The 26,189-nt window shown below is 42.8% G+C and overlaps 2 protein-coding genes across 7 annotated transcripts in view; both read left to right on the top strand.

The window, feature by feature from the left end:
- Nucleotides 1–9,778, top strand: part of LOC103054470 (tropomodulin-3) — a 64,575-nt gene extending 54,797 nt beyond the window's left edge. For 3 of the 6 annotated variants that reach the window (XM_088148543.1, XM_088148542.1, XM_088148541.1), the window contains 6 exons: nucleotides 159–242; nucleotides 1,365–1,495; nucleotides 1,758–1,865; nucleotides 2,704–2,847; nucleotides 3,940–4,084; nucleotides 5,440–9,778. In XM_088148543.1, coding sequence (XP_088004669.1) covers nucleotides 159–242; nucleotides 1,365–1,495; nucleotides 1,758–1,865; nucleotides 2,704–2,847; nucleotides 3,940–4,084; nucleotides 5,440–5,495 — 668 coding nt within the window. In that variant the 3' untranslated portion in view covers nucleotides 5,496–9,778. The remainder of the gene's footprint in view (nucleotides 1–158; nucleotides 243–1,364; nucleotides 1,496–1,757; nucleotides 1,866–2,703; nucleotides 2,848–3,939; nucleotides 4,085–5,439) is intronic. The other 3 variants (XR_015797493.1, XR_015797494.1, XM_007422178.4) reach the window with 3 other exon arrangements.
- A 2,223-nt stretch (nucleotides 9,779–12,001) lies between these two features.
- LEO1 (LEO1 component of Paf1/RNA polymerase II complex) lies at nucleotides 12,002–25,071 on the top strand. Its single transcript, XM_007422177.4, has 12 exons — nucleotides 12,002–12,113; nucleotides 13,318–14,091; nucleotides 14,783–14,887; nucleotides 15,576–15,670; nucleotides 16,510–16,655; nucleotides 17,751–17,835; nucleotides 17,940–18,034; nucleotides 18,222–18,356; nucleotides 21,317–21,452; nucleotides 22,059–22,245; nucleotides 22,726–22,823; nucleotides 24,585–25,071. The coding sequence occupies exons 1-12, from the start codon at nucleotides 12,056–12,058 to the stop codon at nucleotides 24,690–24,692; spliced, it is 2,022 nt and encodes a 673-aa protein (XP_007422239.2). The 5' UTR covers nucleotides 12,002–12,055; the 3' UTR covers nucleotides 24,693–25,071.
- Nucleotides 25,072–26,189: the final 1,118 nt, after the last annotated feature.

Below are 26,189 nucleotides of genomic sequence, written 5' to 3'. Positions count from 1 at the left end.
CGTCCTCTTCTTCTCTTTCCTTCCACCTTTCCCAGCATGTTGAGGATAGCAAAAATAATCATGGGACATTTGGTTGCTACTTTGTGCCTTGTTTGAAGTGAAGAGACAGAGTGCAATAATGACCTGTACCTCTCCTCCACCCTTTTCTCTCCTGGCAGCTATCCTAGGAATGCACAACTTGATAAGCAGCTCTCATGATATCGTGGGAAGCAGCAATGGCGTCGGCAGTGAAGGTTTCACAAGTGAGTGTCCACGCTGGAAGTCTTCAGATGAAACATACAGCTTTTGGTAGAGTGGGGGCTGAGTTCCAAAACATTGGTGGAGCCACCCTAAAGAGATGCACTGAGATGACCCAGAACCAACATTTGATTAAATTGAATTGAAGTTGAATGAAAAATCAGTTAATTAAATACCTTTCATAGGGCTACCTCCATGAACTTAGTAATTTCCCTGTTCTACCTATTTAAAAAGTAACTTGATGACAACTTTTGGAAAACCCCTGGGAGTCTGCAGCATTTGGCTTGGAATCATGATCTCAAATTATTTATGTATCCATATGGTTTTTATTGTATTTTTACTGTGTTTTAATTAATATTTATTCTTGTTTTTACTGTAAACCGCCCAGAGTCGCTTCCTAGTGAGATGGGCGGTGACCACATTTGAAATATAAAAGAAAAGAAAATACTGAGAGTTGGACTGGAGGGATTTTGGAGTCTTTCCTTGGTTTTGAGTAACATGGATATAATATTCAGGGCTGTGCAGGACTTTGGGTTTGAAGGCAAGAAAGAGCTCTAGAGCACAGAGGGAGGACCCTGAGCCCCTTTTCCTAGGATCATGCCCCACAACCTGGGAAAAGTCATTGGTGCTTTAAGGAGTTGCAGAAGGGGGTTATGTGAGCACCCTCACGGCTCCAAAGTCTCTCTTTGCCTTTGAAGCAGAAGCCTAGCACAGAAGTTTAATTATGATAGCCATGCTTATTAAGCTGTGATTAACATGTAGTTTCAATTTGTGATAGGAATGAAGATGCTTCAGCTCAGCTACTCCAGCAAAGAGTGACTTTCTAATGCAGTCAGATACCTCTTGACGTAACTAATGGCAATCTATCCCAGGGTGTGATTTAGAAATTGGTTATTTTTAAAGAAATAGATACCTTTTACAAATGGTTCTTAAGTTGCTATTCACTTTCTGTTGAGCCAAAGCTTTCTTTTTGGAGTTGGTAGTAATGCGATGCTGAGTGAGCATGAAAAACCTGGATCATATATTAGTTATAGAGTCTCATCATAAGGTTTGGTTTAGCAGGGCCATTACTTGTAACAGAAATATAATGAGCACCTGTGATATGTGTTTCTTACCTCTTAATTCAGATATAATCAAAGGTGAAAAGATAATCCCGGTCTTTGATGAGCCACCAAACCCCACCAATGTGGAAGAGAGTTTGCAGAGGGTTAAAGATAATGATCCTCGCCTTACTGAAGTCAACCTGAACAATATAAAGGTAAGAATTGAGTAAAATGAGTAAAAGAATCCTTTTAGGGTAGAGAGTTGTAATTCTAGAATTCATAGAATTGCAATTATATGAGGGTGAGAATGTGGCCATATTCACTGGCCTGGTCCTCTGCCATCACGTGTTGGAAGAGAATATCGGAAGCTGTAAACATACAGATTCTTCACACCACTTAGAAAGGAAAGCAGGACATTTGACTATAATAAGAGTTTCAGTCAATATTCACAAGGTTGCCTTTTTACTTGACTTCCAGAACATCCCCATTCCAACTCTAAAAGAATTTGCCAAAGCCCTGGAAATGAACACCTACGTGAAGAGCTTCAGCCTTGCAGCCACTCGGAGCAATGACCCCGTTGCTGTTGTAAGCCAGGAGCCAGATTTGGCAGTCACAACCTATGTCTGAATGTGAGATCACTGGAGATGGGAGAGGGAGGCCCAGCCCATCCAACAGACCACTGTTTAGATCAGTGTTTCTCAACCTTGGCAGCTTTCAGATGGGTGGACTCCAACTCCCAGAATTCCCGAGTCAGCCATGCTAGCTGAGGAATTCTGGGAGTTGGAGTCTACCCATCTGAAAGCTGCCAAGGTTGAGAAACACTGTTTTAGATCCATTTAATCTTAACATTGATATAGGTGTTTTAAAGATGTTTTCAACATCTGTCTGGCCTCTTCCAGACTTGGGATGAACTGTAATTGATGGACCAGATATGATACACAAGGAGACCCCAGAATGTGGTCCAAGGTACTGTAGTGAGCCACTTCTGTGATTGGCCCTTAAGAAGAAGAGGCCAGCCAAATCTCCCAAGGATTTCTCCCATTAGTCAGATCACTCAGGATGAGGAGTTGTTATGAATGTGAAAGTTTCATAGCATCTGGTGAATTTTAATTGGCTTGAACAAAGTCAGCTGATGAAACTTAGGCTAATACTTAAGCCGAGGAGGCAGCTTAGCATGTATCACCAAGCCAACTTTGCAGAGTAGGCCCACAGGAAAACAAGGTAACATTTGAAGCTGTAGAAGGCACTAGGGAGAGAGAAATCCCAAACCCCGCTAGCTCCGAGGCATCTCAGTTTTAGCCTTGAGAGATGCCACTTGTGGGCAGCTCCTTTCTCTCATTTGCTATATGTATGGAAGCATGACTGCCTTCTGTTGTGAATCCTGTACAGTCTGAACTTCATTGCCAGTCTTTTGTGTCTCGAGGCTTTTGCGGACATGCTGCGAGTGAACCAAACACTGAATTGTCTCAATGTTGAATCCAACTTCATTACCGGGATAGGCATCTTGGCCTTAATCGATGCACTGAAAGAGAATGAAACCCTGACAGAGATCAAAATTGATAACCAGGTAACATTAACACTTCCTTCTTACATAGTTGAGGGTCTGAAAGGTGGGCCAACCGAGCCTTGTTTAAAACTGAAGTTGTAAGATAGGATCTTCCTCAAGGATATTTCTGAGAGCTGTTTTCCTGCGCTGTTGTAGGTGAGTTGCTTTTGAAACACAAGGAGGTTGTTGTTCACTATCCTATTAAAAAAGTGGAAGACTCTTTCCTTCAAGGCTTTGCTGTTGTTGGGTTGGGGACAAGATAGAAAGTGGACTTTATTTCAAATCCAAAATGTTCTGGAAGTTTGGGCAAAGTATTTTGAGTTGGCTGTGGTTTGGCAAAAACAGAAATTGTGCCAAATTTTAAACGGAGCAAAGCCCAAAGGAATCCTGGAGTGATTTTATGGGATGAGGAAGGCAAGGCGGATGCCTGTTGCCCCCTCTCTCCTTCTCTCTGTATGGCCTCTGTGTCCCTTCCTTACTGCAGTAGTCATAATGCCTTGCAGCACGGGCAATCCCACTGGTCAGCCAGCCTGCTTGCCTTCCTGCTGTTGATGTCTGTGTGGCCCTCTTTGGTGTGCGCAGAGGGCACATGGTGTTTCCCTGATGTCACAGCGGCCATCCAAGGCACTAGCGCCTCCCTTTTCCAACCTTTTCAGAAACATATTAAGGACAAGGCTGCTTTAAGGAATCGGCTGTGGTCCCCCCACTTACATTTAAAAAGATATGGCTTCTTTAATGAAGTGCTCTCTGCACTTGCAGTCCCAAATGTTCCCAAGCGCTGTTCTGAGTGTTTTTCAACCTAATATGAATCACACTGGTTGGGTTCACATAACCCTCCGAGTCCAAATCAAAAAGCCATATTATGGCTCAGCATGAGGTGCGAAGCCTTTGAGTTTAATATACTATTTCTTGGTTTCAATCTCAAAAGACGCGCATTGTGCCTTTGGAGATGAGAATTCCTTGCTGCGTAAGCCGTACAGTTTGCCTTAAGCCAAGTAGAAGCAGATCTCCCAATCCCGACATTGCTATTGCTGATGTACCTCATCAGCTTCAAGCAACTCTCTTGTAACAGACCAGTATTAGTTGACTTCCACCTTGGATGATTTCTGACAGAGGCAGCAGCTGGGGACACCTGTAGAAATGGAGATTGCCAAGGTGCTTGAGGAAAACACCAAGATCCTTAAGTTTGGGTATCATTTCATGCAGCAAGGACCCCGCACCAGGGCAGCAGCCGCGATCACAAAGAACAACGATTTAGGTAAGACTAGCCTTGCTGTGGAAGGAAGAAGGGTGATACTGAACCTCTTGTGATTCAACATTCTAATACAATTGGGCCAAACACGTTTTTAAAAAATCAGTTTCCTGAAGGTTTGCTTCCTTCTTCATTGATTTTGTTTAAATATTGTCATTTTACTGTCAAGGTCACAGAGAATCCTGGTTTAGTCCAGCATTCTGTTTCTCAGGTCGTTTGGCACTTGGAAAGAGCACCAGCTTTTCAAGAATTCAAGGAAGCAAAAACAGTTCTATCCCTGTTCTCAGATCCTCTCAGCAGTTTGCATTTTGAGCCAGCTACTTTTTGGGCTCCGTGTACTGTAATATGCAACCGTTGATAGCTTCCTCCATTGTTCGAGTCCCCATTTACAGTCCTCCGAGCAGGTGCCCATTGCCCCACCTGGTGGCAGCAAACGCCATTGTCCTAACTCTGCATTTTGAAATGGTTGGGTCCTGTCCCTGTTCAGCCTCAGTGCAGGGCCCAGTCTTATCAGAGAAGGAGAAAAGTATATTTTCTCCCATTTTCTGGCAGTTTTTTAATCTTCATTACGGCCTTAGAGCCAGAAAACATAATCTACTTCAAATATGTATATGGGCTATAGAGAGAAACACATACACCTAAAATCTATATAAATACAGGCAAGGGGCTTACTAATCCTATCGTATAAAGAAAATGGGAAGAGCAACGGAGGAGCAGAGAGGAGCACATCCCTGGCCACATGATCCTTGGTTGCACCTCCCATTTTCTTCATGTGGTTGGATGAGATACAGCAAAACCCTTGAAAGGGAAACCTCGTCCTATAATTCTGGAGGTAAGCAGGACACAATTGTGATTAAAGTATCCCACCAAGAATGAGTGGGCTTGGTTTAGTGATTAATAATCCCAATCTGAATTAGTAGTTCACTCTTCCAAGCAGTAATTCAGCCAAGAATGGTATCCATTTTAATGTGTTCTGGAAAACTCATATGGACGTATAGGTTGATTCCGAAAGTAACCCCTTTCATTTCTCAGTTCAGGTGACGTATAAGAAATCATCCTTAGGTAGAGTATTCCAGGTTGAATTGCAACTCACAGCTATGGGAAGAGCAGTGGTGCTGTGCAGGAATGCCGAACTGTTCATGCACGTCTCGTCTTAATGAGCTGCAAGATGGTCATCTGAGTGAAGAGACTGAAAGTATTCCACCATATAACAGAAACTGGAATCTTTTGGTTTTTGTTTTAGTTTTCAGCGTCTGAGAGCCATTCTGCTCTCCTCCTCTCCCCTCTGCATCCCAGCTGTAATATTTCAATACTGTGAAATCTGTTACCTTGCTCTTTTTCCTTTCTTCTTCCTTTCTTAGCCTGGCGTCTGGGAGTAAAAATCTCTGCAAATATCTTTGCATCTCTTCAGCCCTGAAGCTTCTGAAGAGGTTATGGCCAGTGCTCCCTTGATATTAAGTGCTGTGAGAGAAAGGTCTTTTCAAAAGGTCTTCTAATTGTGTGTCTGCATGCTTTTCCCACATAGACCTGCATGCATTTTCCTTCTGTTTTTTTCTGCTGCTGCACGTCTATCCTGTTCAGCCAAGGTTTCAGCTGCTACTTGTGTCGTGGTTTGGCATGTCAGGGCTGTGGAGTATGGGTGGGCAGAATGTGCAGATGTAAGATGTTTCCTTGGGTGCAGCTCTCCCAAATCCCTGCAAAGGTTACCGCTGAATTGGAATATTTAATGATAGCGAAGAGAATTAGTCACTCATGTTGGACTTTTCAGTGCCTTTCTTTGATTTTAAATATTAATTGTAATTTTGTTTAAAGTTGAATCAGTTCTAACTTGGATTTTTTGTCCCAACTCCGTCCATTTCTTTGTCCTTTTGGGGTGTAGCCTCCCTGTGCCCCATTTGTTTTGATTAATACCCTCCCTTCTACTGAATGGAACATGATGAATTCACACCCAGGTTACCTCTCTGTTTTCTCTTTTTGTCCTGCTGCTCCATCCCTTCTGTTTGGACAGTTCGCAAGCGAAGAGTGGAAGGAGACCACCAATAAACCCTCTGGCCATCTGAAGTGCAAAAGAGCAGAGATTCTGGAGCCCCTTGAAGGACATCCACTTCACCTGGGCTTCAGCAACTCCAAGATTTCTTCTTACTTGCATAGAAGGGAAAAGACTGGAATTGGCCTTCCTCTTTTTTGTTCATACGGATGAGTGTGTGTATATATATATATATATCTTCCTCTATATATATATTTGATAAAGTTATATTACTAGTCCTGGTATCCAATACATGATTTGAAAACTTGCTAGCCCCATCTGTCCTGAGATTGATTCCCTTAATTCCTTTTTGCTTCAGGAGTTGGGAGCAATGGCTTCTGGATGGATTAATGCCAATTCTAACCTTGGTGGCATAGTAGCTGCAGAGTAAACAGCTGCTGTTAAGGGGGCAAACTGTTTCAGCTGCCAGGGAGTAAATTATCCAGTAGGAAATAGGAAATTCTAATATAAGCACTGAGGCATCAAAACAATGTTTTAAATGTGTGTGTATTGGGTGGGGGGAATTCTTAAAAAAACAAAGGAAAATGATTACTTCATCCACCACATATGTTGCAGCAATGGTACATTGTTGCTTCGGCTAATGCTTCTTTTGTTCCCCCATTCTTGACCATTCAAAATGCTTTCCTGAAGATGACGATTTTTGCTCTAAGAAGATTATTCCATTTTAAGGGCTGCTGCTGCTGCTTCTTGTTTTCCTTCTTCATGGTGAGCTAAGCTGGCAAAAATGGTGCTGGGTGCCTTAAACCCTAATACCTTGGCAGCTGGCTGGTTTATTTTTCTATTAATTTGCAGATCCATGATATGTCCGCACTTTGCTTTGTTATGTCCAGACTGGATGTATTTATAGAGACATTTTCTTATTTCATCAGCATCGTGTTGGGTTCTGCTACTTGGTATTTAAATGCGTGTGTGTAGGTGTGTGTGTGTGTGTGTGTGTGAGAGAGAGAGAGAGAGAGAATATATATGTATATATAAGTGGCAGCATATCAAACCATAGCTGCTGAGCTGTAACACAGCGTACTGGTCCACTAGTGCTTAATAAGCCCTGTTTAGGTGGGTTGAAAATACCCTGTGACTTACGGTTAAATTCCCTAGAAATTTCACACATTCTGTCCAGCCACAATCTGAGATGCTGTCGCAGCTCACCTTGATGCCTGTCCCCTGCTAGGCTGCTGGGTCAGAGAAATTTATCATTTCTGAATTTCCTAGAATGTCCTGGCACACCTAGCTGAGCATTAGTCCAAGGCTCTGTTGGGAATTCAGATTTTAATCTCCCAGAATACCCAAGTGCATTGCATTGGTCATGTGGTGGCATCCTAGGACATTCTCAGTGGTAACTCCTCAGCCAGCTATTCCTGCTTCAAGGTAGGCCGGAGATGAAGCACATTGATGGCTGTTGGGAGGGGACCTACCATGTACCACACTGGCAAAGCCCTCTTGGAGCCAACCCAGATTTTGTATGACCCATAATATATGTTGTCTTAGACAGTGTGTCTCAACCTTGGCGACTTTAAGACCTGTGGACTTCAACTCCCAGCTCCCAACTTGCTGGCTGTGGAATTCTGAGAGTTGAAGTCCACAGGTCTTAAAGTCACCAAGGTTAAGAAACACTGTCTTAAGCAATTGTGTTGCACCTCCTAATTTGTAAGGGGAATCCTTCATTTTCAAATAATTACATGGCACACACTGGACTCATTTGCACAAAAAGATGAATCCAGAATATTGATTTAAGGTTTACTCAAGAGCAAGTGTAGTAGGAAATGCTGCCCAGTTATTTTTGCTTGCTAACCAGCAAATGCTTACCATTATGTCCAAACCAAGTTTCTGGTTTGGTAGGGAAGCTATAAATTAGAATTCCCAGTTTGGATATGGCGTGATGCTTTTTCCCCTTATTGTGTTTCTGGTTCCTGCTGCTGTTCCCACTTGTCAAGAAGAAAGACCCTGGAGGCCTGTACATTTCTTGGGCTTGATAAACTGGGATGGTCCACAATTCCAACTTGTTCTTTTGGGGGCACCTGATTCACTTAAAATGATAAAAATGTTTTTTTTTTTAGTCCTTACAGCAGCTGGAACTAATGGAATGCCTTCAAATGTTATGAACTGAGCTTAGCTGTCACTGTGAAATGTTGTCCTGTGTTAGCACTACCACTATAAATCCTGCCACTGATTTACAGCTTGACAATTTCACACTGTGTGGCAACTATATAGCCCATCAGGCTGGCCTTGGGCAAGTTAGGAGGAAGGCAAGGAAATATTAGCAGTAACATAAAATAGGGGCAATTGTACCCATTTTGTATATAGAATAGGATTTGCAGAGGAAACACCATCTTTATTTAATCTCAGAGCTCTGTTTCCAAAATCATTTTGATGAAATATATTTTGCTTTTTTATATATATATATATATAGTTGGGTGTGTCCATCACTGGATGCAACTTTCTGGTTTTTTTAGAGAAACAGTTGCAGTCTTGTACGTGTGTGCAAGTCTCCTTAATGGCATTATGTGTACTTGGGCAGATTTACTTTCTGAGTGTCACTACGACTGGTGGTGCTACACTAACATAGCCAAACATGAGAGATGCTTGTACTGTACACTAGTATATGCTCTTGGTATTAGTGTGCAATTTCTGAAATCAGAGAAGAGAGCCTTTACTTTGCCTTGCTGTTGTATATCTTCTGTTGCTTGCTCTGTAGTTCAAACTGGAGTTAGCATGTCACAGCTGGATCCAAGGAACATTCTCCCTGGAGACGGACTTGTTCTTAACTTCCTCATGCCTAATATGATTTGAATTGTTCTCCTGTCATCTAGGTTTATTGGTATGGTGGTTGGTGGAGATTGTTAAGTTGCAAGAGGGATCAACAGTTGGCTGGTGTACCAGCCTCTGCAACCAGATGCTCTCTGGATGTCCACACCTACGACTCACATCATGCTCAAAGGCTGTGTTGGCAGAGGGCGATAGGAACTGTAGTTCAACCAACCCAGAGGGTGCCATATTGGGAAAAGGGTGAAGGAGGGTGAATTAGACATCCTTAGCTTTATGCAACCCACTCCATTTTAGGAGAAAGTGAGGAAGGAAATAAAACAATCTGATGGAAAGGTAACATGATGGTGCTTTTAACAATTTGGGTGTGGGGGTGTCTGCATCCTTTTTTTTGGAAGGCAGGAAGTATAATGCAGTATGATTTTTCTGACTCTGAGCAACTTACATTCACTCAGCTTACATTTAAGGATGCATGTGTTCAATAGTACATGTTATAGTGGCTCAGGGTTTAATATAAAACTGAGCTGGTTTCCCAAGAGATGAAACCGTTCTGCATTTTTTCAGTCTAAAGCTTCTTTGGCAGTGATAGGAATTGCTTTCAATTTTAAGTATGCACTTACCCTCATCATTAACCTCATATTTTGTTGATTGTCTTTAGGACTCATTTTTGAAATCTTGAATTGAATATTTCCATATCATACTACAAAGAATGTGATTACGCTTAACACTGTTTACAAATGTTAACTTTTAATATTTTTGATACAGATAATACCATTTGTATGCTACAAACTCTATTCTGGTTGAAATTTCTGTTTAAAAAAAACCCATGAACGGACTTGCATCACAAAGCCAGACTGTATGCTGTCATTATTATAATAAAAGTATTAAAATGCTTTTTTTTTTAAATGGTTATTATCACAGTAGAGTTTTCCTTTCCTCCCATAAGTTAGGTTTATCATTTTGTGCAATTGACTGTGGCTACCTCCCAAATCCAAATAACAGTCAAAGGGCTGCATCCTACAAAACGAGCCATGTGAATATTTTCAAAGGAGTACTAATTATCTGGAATTCCTTAGCATGTTCCTCATATTACCTGACATGGGGATCTGATGTAGCGGAGTACTGAGATAGCCATGAAGAAGGAATGCAAGAGTGGTTATGTAAATATCAGCTGAACCCCGAAATGGAGAAGACGGCAAGAAAGAAACTCAAGATTGCCCCACCTTGATTCTCTTGGGTATAAGATGGAGCAGAGAGAAACTGTCAGGCTTTCAAGATATCTGTTGTTATATCCTGCAACAATAGAGTTCCAATAGTCTGTGGAGTCTGTTTCCTAACTTGGCCTACCTCAAAGGGCTGACCCCTGACGAGATAAAATTCCCTTGAAAGTTACAGGGAAGACTAGAGGACTGCTAGTTCTTAAACTATAGCAAAACTACAGCCCAAAAAAAAAAGTGGGAACTTGGTAACCATCTGACTTGGATGTGATCAGCTGTACATGCTTGAGGCTTAACAAATTTCTGGAAATGCCTTATATTCTGTATAGGCCTAGCCTCAATTCTCAGTATCCTTGACCAGCTACTTTGGCTTTGTAATTTGGCAGGCCCTATTGACACCCATCTGTTCCAGGTTTCCCAAATTCAGGCACTAGGTCAAGGAAAGGGATAATTTTAAAAAATTCTGACAATCTACCAAATTATGTTGGGGGGGAGGGGACAGCTCTCTTCCCAGAGAGATAGATTTGGGGTGTAAATGTGTCCATAATTTGAAAGGACCATTTCTAAGATTCTTAGCCCATGCACCAAATGAACAGCATCAAAAGCCAAAATTAAGACTGGTCTTGGTTTGTCCAGCACACCATCTAAGGTGGTGTTTTTCAAACTGGGTAACTTTTAAGATGTGTGGACTTCAGCTCCCAGAATTGTGCACACATCTTAAAGTTGCCAAGTCTGAAAAACACTGATTTAAGGCAAGTGTTTGCTGTTTAATACTTTTTTCTAGGAAGAGACTAAGCACATAAATCTCAAAGGAAATAATTCGTTATGGTCAGTCCTGTGAGACTAGGCTGAATTGAGCGTTTGGGTTTTGTGAAGATGCCTATTTCGCTCTTTGGCCAGCCCAATTAGAATATTCAGTAGCCTCTGGGAAGGCCAAATTACTACTAAAACTCGTTCTGATATTAACTAATATGTGATATTCATTCTCATATATCGTTTATTAGCCAGTCTCACAATACTTTTGCCTTCGATAAATTGCCTCATTTTGCTCAAAAGCAAGTCCTGCACTCTTACAAGGAATGCATTTATTATGGCACAGGTGTGTCTGTCTTTTAGGAAAAAACCATGGTGATGAATTGCAAGTAAGTTTCACCTGGTAAAACTGTCTTCAATCAGGATAGCCCTAAGTTATGTTCTCTGGGAGTGACGGGAGCTGTAATGCACCAGGGGTGGTGGTGGTGGAGGAGGAGGAGGCGGCAGCTGTTATACACAGCAGGGACTTGGCTCCATTGAAATCAAAGCAATTTGCTTCTGGCACAGGCAGAGGATTTCATTAAAAGGCAGTTAAAAGGACTGGGGAAATGGAGGGGATTGAACTTCCCATGCAGATGAGCGCTGGACAACGTACAAAGAGATCTCATGAAATTTAGTGTATTGAATTTTTGTCTGCTGCCCAGTTACAGCTGTGCTAAAACTACTTTCAATGAGCCCCAGTCACGTTCAAGCTGGCGGGGAGAAAAAAAGGGTGTTAAGGATCCTCAAGTCCTTCTATTCCGACGCTGCTCGTATGATTCTACTTATTTATCTCTATATAAAACGACTTCCCGTGGGCCGCTTTTTCCAATGGGGAAAGCTTTGCCATAGATATATTACAGTCAAGAGCCGCTTCCCTGAAATCGTGGCAAGCTCGGTAAACCATAGGGCGCCTTTGTTTCCTCGTACGGAAAAACGAACTCTTCCATTTTATCTCTAAGAGCGATACTAAATAACGGTAAGATGCATTGCGCGAATTAGATAAACTCATTGCACCAGCGAAAATAAATCGCTGCGGAAGACGCTGCGGGTAAGCCCGCCTCTTCCGCTCACGGGCCTGGTCGCGGCTCGGTGACGTCACGAGGCAGCGCCGCTTCCGGCGTCGCCCAGCGCCGGGTCCGAGAGTGGGCTTCCCTTACCATGGCGGACATGGAGGAGCTCTTCGGGAGCGACGCGGACACAGAACCGGAGCAAAAAGGTACCGTGGAGGGAAGTGGGACGAGGGATCAGGTCGCGCATGCGCGGGACCCCTCCCGCCCCATTTTGGAAACCCCGCCCGAGGCTTTTTCGGGGCTTTCTTGACGCGCGCGGGGGCTTCGGCTCAGGCGGGGGTCCTTCAAGACAAGGCGGGGGTCCTTCTGAGCACGTGCAGAGGGCCTTACTAACCCCACCTCACGGGGTTCCTGTTAGGCGGCGGGAGTATTAGGTATGTCCGCCGCCTTGAGTTATATATAAAGAAGGCGGGATAAAAATATAATAATAATAGATTAGGCTAGATTATTAGGCAATACATTATAATTTATTATTTAATAATTTAATTGTTATATCTTATATTTAACAACTATTTAGTAATATATAATAATATCATTAATAAAAAATTTATCCTGCCTTTTTTATATATAATTCAAGGCAGCGGACATACCTTATTATTATTATTATTGCAAGCTAATTTCTGCATCTTGAAACTGGGGGGGATGGAGAGAAAGAGAAATTGCTTGTCATTCAAACTTTCATGAATTGTGACTTTGTAAATTGTCTGCTTTCTTTCCCTCATCCATCAACAGCCTAGATTAATGTTATTTAATGTATTTCCTGATTCCAGCAATCGGCTTCAGTCCAGCCCCTTCAAATCTATGATCACTCTGGTCTGTAGATCGCACGACTTGTCATGTTTCTAGGGTGAAATTTGAAAAGCGCATCGTTGTTGATTCTTATATTGTCACTCGCATATGTTATTGAAAATAAAGATTTGTTGGAAAAATATTGCAATTGGAAAATCTGTCTTTCTGATGCGAGAAAAAGTAATTTCATATATATGTAGGCCTAAGTATATTTTTTTTGCAGTTTTTTGTGTAATTTTTGTCACAGATGCCAAGAAAGTTCAACAATTAGTGTGTCCTCCTTTCCCCCACATGTGTCCTCCTTTCCAATTGTCTGTGTCCTCCTTTGCCTGTTCAGATATCTGGTAACCCCACTCCTGCTTGATGTTGGCTCTGTTTCTTTATACTGCATTGAAACCCATCATCACATCATTTAATGTTTACTTTTCTCTCTATGTATTAATCTTTTCCCACTTCTGTAGGGTTTGCCTTCTTTCAAAGTGGTGGTGTTGTGTTTCCTTTGTAAGAAATCTGATTCTTATTCTCTGATTAATACTGTGGTTTTCTGTGTGTTTTTGCTAGACTCTGATTCTGGATCTGACTCAGATTCTGACCAGGAGAACACTGGCTCTGTTAGTAACGTTTCTGGTAGCGAGAGCGGCAGAGAGGATGATCGAGATGCTTTAAAACCCAGTAATAAAGAGTTGTTTGGGGAAGACAGTGAGGATGATGGTGCTTCTCACCACAGCGGCAGTGACAACCAGTCCGAACGATCCTACAATCATTCTGAAGGCTCAGGACACTCTGAACATGAGGACAATGACCAGTCAGATATCGAACAGCACAGTGGTTCAGAAGCTGCGCACGATGAGGAAGATGATGAGGACCACAGGTCAGATGAAGGTAGCCATCACTCCGAGGCTGAAGGATCTGAGAAAGCACACTCTGAGGATGAAAAATGGGGTAGAGAGGACAAGAGTGATCAGTCAGATGATGATGAGAAGCTCCAGAATTCTGACGATGAAGAGCAGACTCAGCATTCAGATGATGAAGAGAAGAACTCAGATGATGAAGAGAGGCCTCAGATCTCTGACAACAAAGAGAGGCTGCACCAGTCTGATGATGAAGATGAGAGGCCTGCAGTTTCTGATGAAGAAAAGCTTCAGAATTCAGATGAGGATGAAAGGCCACGAAATTCGGATGAAGAAAACATGCAGAACTCGGAGGATGAGGATGAAAGGCTGCCGCGTTCGGAAGAGGAGAAGTTGCAGAATTCAGACGATGAGAGGCCCCAGCATTCAGAGGATGAAGAGCGTCATTTGTCAGAGGATGAAGAGGAACGTGAGCACAAATCAGGTAAAAGAAAAGGGGATTTACGGATTAGTGCATGATATACGTATGGTTTAGTCTTCTTGTTTATTTTCTTTGCTGACCTTGTTAAGCATGGTTTCCTTCATCTCCCGTGATCTCTAACCATGCTGCTGTTGGAATGATGGGAGTTTTAGCTAAACAAATCTAAAGGGTACACAGGTTGTTCTGTTGATCCTGATGATGCTTGAAAAATTGCTGAAAATGTGGCTGTTCCCCCAGGCCTTGGATTAGGGTGGGAGCTGAGACCCAGCAGAATTTTATCTATTTAAGTTCTCTTCTGCGCATAAAGGATCTCTGCTTTTATTTTTTTTTATTTTCTGCTTTGTAATGTTGTAAGCCACCCAGTGTCTTGTGGAGTTGGGTAGCCTCTAAATTGTATAGATAAATAAAATTAATTGTCTGTTGACCATACAGGCATATTAGTCCTTGTTAAATCACTGTCACAGTTTGCTGCTGTAGATGGCATGAGAGACTTTGGCCAGCTACTTTTCTCAGAGATGGCAAAAAGATTTGTAACCTTCAGACCTGCTTCTTGGTCTACTTTATTTATGTTGCCCTGAATTAGGCTTTAGTGTGATGATGATGATGATTGTAATCTCAAGTAGCTGAGGGCTCCAGCTGGAAAGGCTGGTGCAGGGGTGCCCCTGGAGGAGTTAAAAAATCTCTGCTTTCACAGAATCAGCAAGAGGCAGCGACAGTGATGATGACATTCCCCAAGCAAAGGGCAAGAAGCAAATTGCATCCGATTCCGAAATGGAAAGCGATACGGAAGGGCAAAAAAGTAAGCAGCATTGCTTCCCCATCTTCTGTTCAGAGTGCACTTTGATTTTCAGCGGCAAGGATCTGTTCTTCTCCAGTGGTCTAGAGCAAAAAGCTCCAGGCTCAGCTGCATTCTTTTAGCTCCCAAAAGTGTCATAGTTCTGGCTGGAAACTTTCACAGGGCTCTGTGGATGGGTGGGGCTGAAAGGAGGTCTAATGCTCAAGCATTGAAGGCTTCCTTTAAACCAGGACTGGCCACAATTTGTATTGTGGACTGGATCGTTCACCTTGATCCAACTTCTCTGAACCTGGAGGTGCAGCACACAATATACAATGTGCCTACATTGAAAAATATTACTTTGTTGGAAGAAAGAGAGAAATTATGTTACTGATCTTTTTAAAAACAGTGAATTATTTTCATCTCAGCTTTCTTCCAAAGAGATTGTCTCACAAGACCATATATATCATACCGAGCTCCTTGAAAGAAAGGAAGGATGTCCTTTCTTTCAAGCAACCTTGTGAGGGAGGTTATGTGTGTGTCACCCATTTTGTTTACTTAACTTTGTAGTTACTCTGACATCTGAACCTTCCTCTAAAAGCCTCTTCTGACCACTTCATGACTCTGATTTTGTATGTCTCTCATTTTTCTTTCTTTATGCCAGATTTGCCCATATTTTTCTATATAATAATTCTTTAACCTTCTGCTTAAGATAACAGAGATGCAATGGATCTCTTTGGAGGAGCAGATGATATATCTTCAGGGAGCGACGGAGAAGACAAGCCACCAACCCCAGGGCAGCCTATTGTAAGTAGATGTCTCAATGTTGTGGGCAAAGAAGAGTATACCTCCCTATACTTTTAACATAGTCAGCTCAATAAAAGCCTTGACCTGAAACTTTGAGATGAGAATTGGAGCCTGTAGTTTTAAAGATTGGATGTTGTATAAAATTCTGTTAGCAAAAGGATAATGATAATTCACAACTGCTTTCTGAAGGCATCACAGAGAAATGTCTTTAGCCCAGCTAGTCTGTTTTTCTTACGCTCTTGCCTTAGCTACACCACATTGGAGATCCCAGCTCTAGAACGCACTCTTAGTTGACATCAGGCCTTTGCTAGACCTGTTATACTTCCTTATTGCTCATATAAAAAGGCTGTGCACTTGGAAGGTATCAGATAACTTTCATCTGGAAGGAACACTATAGAGAAAAACACAGTGTAGTGTAGTGTGTAGTGTAGTGTAGTGTGGTGTGGTGGTTAAGGTATCGGACTAAGACCACAGAATCTCTCATTCAAGTTTCTTCTTAGCCCTGGTGTTTCAGGGGTGGCTACATGTCAGTTGCCAAGCACCCAAATTTTGACCATGTGACCATGGGGATGCTGCAACAGTCATAAGTGCAAGGACCGGTTGTAAGTCACTTTTTCAGCACCGTTGTAACTTCGAACAGTCGCTAAACAAATGTACATAAGTTGAGGACTACCTGTAATATTTTAAGCAGGTCTCATATTGAGTATCTGTGTCAGTATTCTCTCAGTAAGAGAATGAATAAGAAAGGACCTTAAGTACAACTATATGGAGTGACACTCAACTCACTTCATTCCATAACTGATTTGGGCTTTTGTTTTCCCCTCCTTCCTCTTGATTAGGATGAGAATGGCTTGAATGAAGATCAGCAAGAAGAAGAGCCTATTCCAGAAACACGAATAGAAGTAGAAATTCCAAAAGTCAACACGGACTTAGGAAATGACTTGTATTTTGTAAAGCTCCCCAACTTCCTCAGTGTGGAACCCAGGTAAAGGAAAGAAAAATCTTAGGCTGAATCTTGGAAATACAGCTTCCTGATTTATTGATTGATGGGTTGATTATGTGCTATCAAGTTGATGTCAACTCTTAGTGACCAGATTGATAGATTTTCTCCCTGGTGATCTGTCCCTTACCTAGTCCTTCAGGTCCTCCCACAGTGCCCCCATCACCACTGTAACTGAGTCAACCCACCTTGCTGCAGTCATCCTCTTCTCTTTCTTTCCACCTTTCCCAGCATTAGAGCCTTCTCAAGAGAGCTGGGTTTTTACATAACGTGTAATATGTCACATATGCATGACATAATGTGTCCAAAGTAGGATCATTTGTGCCTTGAGTGAGAACTCTGGGTTGCTTTGTGCAATGATCCATTTGTTTTCTTCGCTGTCCATTGTATTCTCAGGAGTTTCCTCCAGCACCAAATTTCAAAAGTGTCAATATCCTTCCTATCGTACTTCTTCAACTTTCACTTCCATTGAGTGTCACAGGAAATACCATCACTTGCACTATTCTGATCTTTGTAGGTAAAGACACATCACAGCATCTGAATATCTTTTCCAAGGCTTCAGTGGCTAGGTTAAAGCCCAGTTTATTAGGAAAACTAAATCAATTAATCTCTGTCTTCTCTAACTTGGGTCTCTCCATGTGAGCTGGATTTCACTTTCTTACTAGCCTTGACTGTTGGATGTATTGATTATGGCAGATAGGAGCTGTAATCCAAAATATTTGGTGGCATCTAGACTGGGGAAATCTTATCAGTAGCATCCATCCGTAGATGACAGCAAGTATAAAAAAGAAGAAATAATCATTCTTTCTCCCTATGCCCCAAGGATCTGTTGGAAAATATTTGTAAATATAAATATCTCTTCCAATGTAGATTAAAGACTGGCTGTTCTGTATCTACTGCAAAGCTTACTTTTAACAGCTAGGCACATGCAAACCTATTTATTCTGCACAGGCAAATTATATTTGTGTGAACTCACATAGTTGTGAAAGGCAACTGCGTGTCTTGCTCATTGGTCTCTATGAGAAACAGGATGCTGGGGACAGACAGACCTGGGGTCCTGATCGTCTTACTGTCTCACAGGCCTTTTGACCCTCAGTATTATGAAGATGAATTTGAAGATGAGGAGATGCTTGATGAAGAAGGTAGAACGAGGTTAAAACTGAAGGTATGGCTTTAAATTCTGTGTCTTCCTCTCCCCATACTTCCTTGCCTGACTTTGTGGACATAGGCTTTGTTCCTTGACCGTTGTATAATTTTGTGTCTTGAAAGGTAGAGAACACTATACGTTGGCGAACTCGCCGAGATGATGAAGGTAACGAGATTCGAGAAAGTAATGCACGGATAGTCAAGTGGTCTGATGGGAGGTGAGATGACACTAGAAAACTGCTAGGCTTAAAATGTGTTTGGGAGGTGGAGGGTACAAGAGGCGGATCTTAGGTGTGATTTCCTTGTGTTTTTCCCTTGGTTTCAGTTCTTTGGCCCCATTAATTGTAGTCTGGGAAAACGGGATTGTCTTGAATTGCACCAATTAATTCTCCCCTCTTTTTGAAGCATGAGCCTCCATTTGGGGAATGAAGTTTTTGATGTGTATAAAGCACCCCTGCAGGGAGACCACAACCATCTCTTCATCAGACAAGGAACAGGACTTCAGGGACAGGCTGTCTTCAAGACAAAATTGACCTTCCGGTAAGCACGTGAATTGCATTGAGTTGAGGAGGTTAGGAAGTGTGGAATTGTGCCTGACGTGCAGCCTGACCCAAGGTGACTTTTGGATTGTGCTCGCAGGTGCTGTTAGGGTAGCCGTTTGTGCAGCTTTGCTTTCGACCATCTGCTGGTTGAGTTTCTCCCACAGGCAAAAGCCCACCACCACCTTGAGACAGTGTTTCTCAACCTGGCAACTTGAAGATGGGTGGACTTCAACTCCCAGAATTCTGCAGCCAGCATTCTGGCTGGGGAATTCTGGGAGTTGAAGTCCACATTTCATCAAGTTGCCAAGGCTGAGAAACACTGTCTTAGGAAGAAGATGAGAGAATGACTGCTGCCTCAGAAAAATGATTTAATGTATGTATTTCTTTAGCAAGTGTATATGGCCATTTGTTTTAAATACATAATTCTGGGCGGCTAGCAATCCATTTACAAGAAAAACAATATAAAAGGAACCCCCATAACCCAACACAGTTGAAAATAATCCAATACAAAAGAAAACCAGGGCACCATAAAACAAAATCACACAATATAGACACGTGTATGTTGGGCACTTCTAACATCCCATTCCCAGTGTTTGGGGAAGAAGCCATGTCTTAATAGCCTTGCAGAAGGCTGAGCAGTTCGGGACCCTCCAAATCTCAGGATAAGGCTGTTCTAACTTGATTGCTTGGAATTAAACCTAGGCTTTGTTGCATCAAAAACATATGCTAAACTACTGAGCCGTAGCCTTGGAATTGAATGTCTGAGGCTTAAAAACAGCACTTTCAGATTGATTATGCATCCGACTCTTGCGACCTTTCTGTGTTATCCCAGATGACAAGGGATGAATTGAGAGTTTCCAGCAGAGCATGTGCTTTACCCCCGAACTGCAGTCTTTCCCACTTCGAGCCCGGTCTGCCGGAAGTTTCTCCCGCACGTCTGATTGAAATGAGTGGGATTTGTACAACGGGCTATCAGTTCTATGTAGCCTAGCATAGTTTTATAGACAATGGGTTGGAGTCTCCTGGCATGCTGCTGGGTGATTTGCAATAGTTTGGCAAAGGCTTTCCAACATACAATTAAAATCCAAATTAAAATCAAGACAATGGGGTAGAGGGGCAAATAGCTGTAAAAAGTGAGATTAAAAGGAAATGAAATGCACAGTGGATGTACAGTGGGGCAAAAAAGTATTTAGTCAGCCACCAATTGTGCAAGTTCTCCCACTTAAAAAGATGAGAGAGGCCTGTAATTTTCATCATAGGTATACCTCAACTATGAGAGACAAAATGGGGGAAAAAATCCAGAAAATCACATTGTCTGATTTTTAAAGAATTTATTTGCAAATCATGGTGGAAAATAAGTATTTGGTCACCTACAAAGAAGCAAGATGTCTGGCTCTCACAGACCTGTAACTACTTCTTTAAGAGGCTCCTCTGTCCTCCACTCGTTACCTGTAGTAATGGCACCTGTTTGGCCTTGTTATCAGTATAAAAGACACCTGTCCACAACCTCAAACAGTCACACTCCAAACTCCACTATGGCCAAGACCAAAGAGCTGTTGAAGGATACCAGAAACAAAATTGTAGACCTGCACCAGGCTGGGAAGACTGAATCTGCAATAGGCAAGCAGCTTGGTGTGAAGAAATCAACTGTGGGAGCAATAATTAGAAAATGGAAGACATACAAGACCACGGAATATCTCTCTCGATCTGGGGCTCCACGCAAGATCTCACCCCGTGGGGTCAAAATGATCACAAGAATGGTGAGCAAAAATCCCAGAACCACATGGGGGGACCTAGTGAATGATCTGCAGAGAGCTGGGACCAAAGTAACAAAGGCTACCATCAGTAACACACTACACCGCCAGGGACTCAAATCCTGCAGTGCCAGACGTGTCCCCCTGCTTAAGCCAGTACATGTCCGGGCCCGTCTGAAGTTTGCTAGAGAGGATTTGGATGATCCAGAAGAGGATTGGGAGAATGTCATATGGTCAGATGAAACCAAAGTAGAACGTTTTGGTCTAAACTGAACTCGTCGTGTTTGGAGGAGAGAGAGAATGCTGAGTTGCATCCAGAGGACACCATACCTACTGTGAAGCATGGGGGTGGAAACATCATGCTTTGGGGCTGTTTTTCTTCAAAGGGACCAGGACAACTGATCTGTGTAAAGGAAAAAATGAATGGGGCCATGTATCATGAGATTTTGAGTGAACACCTCCTTCCATTAGCAAGGGCATTGAAGATGAAACGTGGCTGGGTCTTTCAGCTTGACAATGATCCCAAACACACCGCCCGGGCAACGAAGGAGTGGCTTCGTAAGAAGCATTTCAAGGTCCTGGAGTGGCCTAGCCAGTCTCCAGATCTGAACCCCATGGAAAACCTTTGGAGGGAGTTGAAAGTCCGTGTTGCCCAGCGACAGCCCCAAAACATCACTGCTCTAGAGGAGATCTGCATGGAGGAATGGGCCAAAATACCAGCAACAGTGTATGAAAACCTTGTGAAGACTTACAGAACACGTTTGACCTCTGTCATTGCCAACAAAGGATATATAACAAAGTATTGAGATGAACTTTTGATATTTGACCAAATACTTATTTTCCACCATGATTTGCAAATAAATTCTTTAGAAATCAGACAATGTGATTTTCTGGATTTTTTTCCCCATTTTGTCTCTCATAGTTGAGGTATAGTTGAGTTCATAGTTGAGTTCACCTATGATGAAAATTACAGGCCTCTCTCATCTTTTTAAGTGGGAGAACTTGCACAATTGGTGGCTGACTAAATACTTTTTTGCCCCACTGTATTTGATAAGAAGCTTATTCACAGTGGCCATTCACAAAGCAGCAGATAGTCTTGCATTCGTAAGCTGATTAACCCAAATATTTGATGGCATGTTGTTATTTTTCTTTTAAAATGCACATTCCCTAAGTGAAATATTTTAACTTGGTAAATTTGTCACAGGCCACACTCAACAGACAGCGCCACACACAGAAAGATGACTCTTTCGTTGGCAGACAGATGTTCAAAGACACAGAAAATTCGTATTCTGCCAATGGCTGGTCGTGATCCAGAGTCCCAACGCACAGAAATGATTAAGGTACACGTTAATCAAAACCTGCCTTTTAAACTGTCCTTTCCCTCTCCGCTCCTCTCCTCTCCTCTCCAGTCAATTTTTGTTGGCTTGTTATCCGTCGCTTGGCCTTGCTACTCAAAATCTGCTGATCTTTGATCTTGTAGTGTTGTTGATTCAGAGACCCCTGGTTAAACAAATTGTGGCTTAACATGTGTGAACTCAGGGGTTCTTCGAGGTTATTTTGCTTCTGCTTCGCTCTGCCATGGTTCTAGCAGAAGGTTCTGGCAACTTCAGAGGTGTAGGAGGGACCACAGGATAGAGATTTAGCTGGTGCAGATTCACAAACTCCAAGCCCTGCTAAATGCCTCCATTGATATACACATGTGCACAGTTTATTTGCCTATGGTATTTCTGTTCTGAAATACAGCACAGATAGAATTCTCCTTTTATTTTATTTGCACAATGGTACGCGCCCCCCCCCCGCCCCCAGTGAGCTAGGTTGGGCTGAGCAGCTGGCTTCAGTTCAGCGAGCACCATGGTTGAGAGTGATTTAAATCTGGGCTTTTCTGGATTCAGTTCCCAACGCAGAAACCAAGATGTTACACTGGCTCGTGTTCTTCTCTCCTGCAGAAAGAGGAGGAAAGGCTGCGAGCTTCTATTCGTAGGGAATCCCAGCAGAGGAGGATGCGCGAGAAGCAACACCAGCGGGGACTGAGTGCCAGTTACTTAGAGCCGGACCGCTACGATGAAGAAGAGGAAGGAGAAGAGGCCATCAGCCTGGCAGCCATCAAGAACAGATACAAAGGCGGGATACGAGGTACCCTTCTCTTGCTCTCACCCTGAGTTTCCCTGAGTGGTTCCACTCCACCACTCCCAGTACCTAAGCCGGTATGGCTAGTCCAGTACCTCCAGGAGGCACTAAGCTGGGGAAGCCATGAGCTTGTCTAATGGGATATAGATCAGTTGGTCAGCTTCCCTCCCAGTGTTTGTACACATGTCACTGGATTGTATGCTTTAATTGGTACAGCGCATGTTCTTTTCATACTGTGTACTCGCTTTCCCTTCTTTCTCTTTTCTGCAGAGCAGGGCACCTACTTGTACAAATAAGCTAATCAGTATCATTGATCACATTTGCTTTGTTCACATTTTCCGTGCTGGAGTACATGTTGCATCGTGAGGGGCCCATTGTGGCTTATTCAAACCTGGTCCTTAATGTCCAATGGCTAGCTGCACCCGGAGTTCCAAAATTTGCTTTCCAGCCTGGCCTTTGGAGTACAACGCACGTTTTCTCTTTCAGAGGAGCGGGCTCGGATTTATTCTTCAGACAGTGACGACGGATCTGATGAGGAGAAAGCACAGAGGTTACTCAAGGCAAAGAAACTCAACAGTGATGAGGTAAGAAAATCCGGAAGACAGTGGACACTGATTGATAGTTCATTCATGACTATCATCATTCTGGGCTGACATACTGTGAAACTTCCATTTAAAGGACTTTCATCTCAAAGACCTCTGATGCGTCTGACCAAGTTTGAATTCAGTCATCCCTGAAATAACAAGCCAGTCTGTTGTTTTCAAAATCTGTCTGGACAGTCAACCTAATTTACATCATTTGGGCCAGCCTACATCATTTGTGTAACAATCTTACCTTTTACGTCAGTTTATATCATTTGCATCTGTACGTGATTATGCAAATGCTGTATGCTGATGTAAACGGGGTAAAACCATCAACTACATCAGGGTTCCTCAACCTTGGCAACTTTAAGACGGGCGGACCTCGACTCCCAGAATTCCCCAGCCAGCAAGGCTGGCTGGGGAATTCTGGGAGTTGAAGTCCACCCATCTTAAAGTTGCCAAGGTTGAGGAACCCTGAACTACATTGTTTTGGATTTAACAGACACTCAGTCCAAAAGAACACCCTCCTCCCCCCAGTTGGCCCATTCAGTCAAAGTTTTCCTGCATAATGCTGTGGCTGTGCAATCTTGGTACGCTAAAGAGCAAACAAGCACTTGGGAATCTTTGTGGAACGTTCACAGGCTTTTCCTCTTCTGCCAGCTGAGGGTGATTACGGCTTACAGAAGATGATTACAGCTTACAGAAGATGGTTATGGCTTACAGAAATGTTGAGCGGGGCTTGCAAAGTATAGAAAACCTGTCCAAGAATAACAATTTCAGCAAAGCAGTATAATTCCAGAGCTGAAAGTCACTTCAGAGGCCATCTAGTCTATTCCCCTGCTGTTGCAGAAATCCACCACCACAACTTTCTTGACTGATGGCCTCATCCAGCCTCTGTTTTAAAAACCTTCAGTGTTGGGGTTATGGCAGGGGAAGGGGCTGCTGATCAAGAGCAAAATCCTCAGCAATTCTCTAGGGTTTATTGATTCTGTCCTGAACTGAACTCCTAGTAAAATATCATGGAAAGGAGGCTTGTTTTTCTCTCTTTACAGCCTATTCAGTTTGAACATTGTTCAGCTTCGCCACAGGGTGGCATTTCAGCATCAGAAAAAAAACAAAAACAGCGCACATGTGTCACAAATGTTGTGGCATGTCTAGACATTGGTGCTTTTATAAGGGCCTCCTTTTACTCATAAATCACGGTTGGTTGCCTAAAAATTATTTAGAAGGATTGGGGCGGGGGGGGCTGGTTGCAATTTGAAGTTTTCAAGATTCTCCTAAGAACATAGAAGAAATGAATTTGGCTGGAAGCCAACCCTCTGTATTAAGATCAATTCACACGTATTGGAGAAGCAGGGGAGAAACTGAGGCTCAGCTCAGTTTGAGAAATTATTTCATTATTCAGGAATTTATACCTACTTAGGGACGTAAGCTATTAGTTAAACTAATTACCCAGTTATTTTACCCTGAGGGTGCTATATTGAATTAGAAACAGTGCTCGCCCCCGCTGAAGAATATCTTCCTTTTCCCCCCCATGTTTTAATACCTTATTGTAGCCCAATCTGTATCTTCCATGTGTGTGGATTGAATGGTTCTGATGTCCACACACAGCTGGTCATTCTCCTCCGCCTCTGGGTAAGAAATGCTTGTACTCTTCGTTTCTGGATACTTGAGTAAGTAGATTTGGAAGGAAGCAAACCCCTAAGTCCTGTCCGTTTCGGAAAAGTACAAGTATGTCTATCTGTATTTCTCTCTTAATTGCAGGAGGGTGAGCCTTCAGGTAAAAGGAAAGCCGAAGATGATGACAAGGCCAGCAAGAAGCAGAAGAAGTATGTGATCAGTGACGAGGAAGATGAGGATGAGGATGCATAATGGGCATGAACTCTGAACTTTGGTGGTAGTTTTTTTTTTTTTTTTTTTTAATAGAGACTATATTGTCCTTTTCCAACCGTGATGTAAGTAGACTCCGTGAGGACTGGGGTGCGGGGAGACACTTGCATTAATAATATTAACGTGAATAAAACTTTTTGTGGGACTTTTTAATGTGGGACTCACATGTGTCTAGTGACAATTTTTTAGGTCTGTGCATCTTTCATCGCCTAGCATGGTGTTTCTTAGCCTCAGCAACTTTAAGAAAGTTGCTGAGGTTGAGAAGCACTGATCTAGCACATTGCACAGATCCCATGTGAATTTGTGCTGAGACTTTGCGTGGCAGTGTTCACTCGTTACATTAAACTAAAACATGACTGGCTTGGTTTGGACTTATCACAACGGGGGAACCCAGCAATTGTGGTTCACAAACTTCACAAACCTTGGAGGATGACTCACGTTGTTGCACAAGCCAGGCAGAGGTGACTTATTTAGTAAACTGTGGTTAAGCCGAATGATGGCCAGCCCAGCATATTGTGGCTAGCATGTTCTACCTGAACAGCAGGCCGGTATTCGCTCTTCCTTACTCTTCTGCTGGGCTGCTGGGCATAGTGGGTGCACTTCAGTTTCTGATGTGCCATACCACATCCGATAACTGCCTCTTGCAGTGATACGACCTTTGACCTCGTGCTTTTGGCTTCCTGATTCTCCCTTGCGTTGCCACTTAAGGGGCGCCCACAGTACTGCCCCAGTAGCTGCTGTGCATCCTGGGGGAGGGGAGAGAAGCAGGAGGAGGAAGCCCTGCCGTACCTCTGCTTTTTCTCTTGCTGTATTGCAGGTAAGATGAATGAATCCTATCAACTCAATGCTGCATTAGAACGCCATTCATCAAAAGCTAACCCGTCTACTGTAAATCTTCAGCTTGTTTACGCAGAGCTGTGGTCCTTGGTAAGCAAGTGATTTCCAGTTTGCTGCCTTGGCAAAAGGACCATGGGGGGTTAATGTCAGCATCCCATTATTTTATGACATTTGTGATGTCAGTGATCATAGAATGGCTCCTTGGATGTATTCAGCTTTGATAACTTAGCTCCCAAATTCAGAACTAAGATAACATGATTGTAAGCCAAATGGTAAACATCATGTTGGCCATTTCGTCTATGAAGGAAGTGCAGAGTAGCAGTTAGCATGAGACCAGGACTGGGGAGAACTGGGTCCACCTCCTCCTCACTCAGGCTTAAACTTCATGGGATGACCCTGAATTTACTCTGTGTCCAGACTACCTTACCTTACAGGCTTGTTCTGAGGTTAAAATAGAAGTTGAAGAGAGACATCCTGAGATCCTTAGCAGATGCAGTGTAATAACGCATCCAGATCAACTCTTGTATATCTTTCAAACTGTATTGATTTCTCGCCTTTCCAGCTAGCAGCAATATCTGGGTAAAAGAACAGAAGGGGGGGAAAACGTATTTGGGGTGAATTTCTGGGAAAAGTACACCCTGG

This window comes from Python bivittatus, unplaced genomic scaffold (genome assembly GCF_059951505.1).
Source record: "Python bivittatus isolate LINGU-HERP-01145 unplaced genomic scaffold, Pbiv_v1 ctg000530_np1212, whole genome shotgun sequence".
NCBI lineage: Eukaryota > Metazoa > Chordata > Lepidosauria > Squamata > Pythonidae > Python > Python bivittatus.
Note: the sequence above shows the minus strand (reverse complement) of the source record. Positions and strands in the feature narration are given on the sequence as shown.

Coding starts and splice junctions, on each gene's coding strand:
- LEO1 (XM_007422177.4), top strand. CDS start 12,056: ATGGCGGACATGGAGGAGCTCTTCGGGAGCGACGCGGACACAGAACCG. Junction 21,453..22,058: donor AACGCACAGAAATGATTAAG/GTACACGTTAAT, acceptor TCTCTCCTGCAG/AAAGAGGAGGAAAGGCTGCG. Junction 22,824..24,584: donor AGAAACTCAACAGTGATGAG/GTAAGAAAATCC, acceptor TCTTAATTGCAG/GAGGGTGAGCCTTCAGGTAA.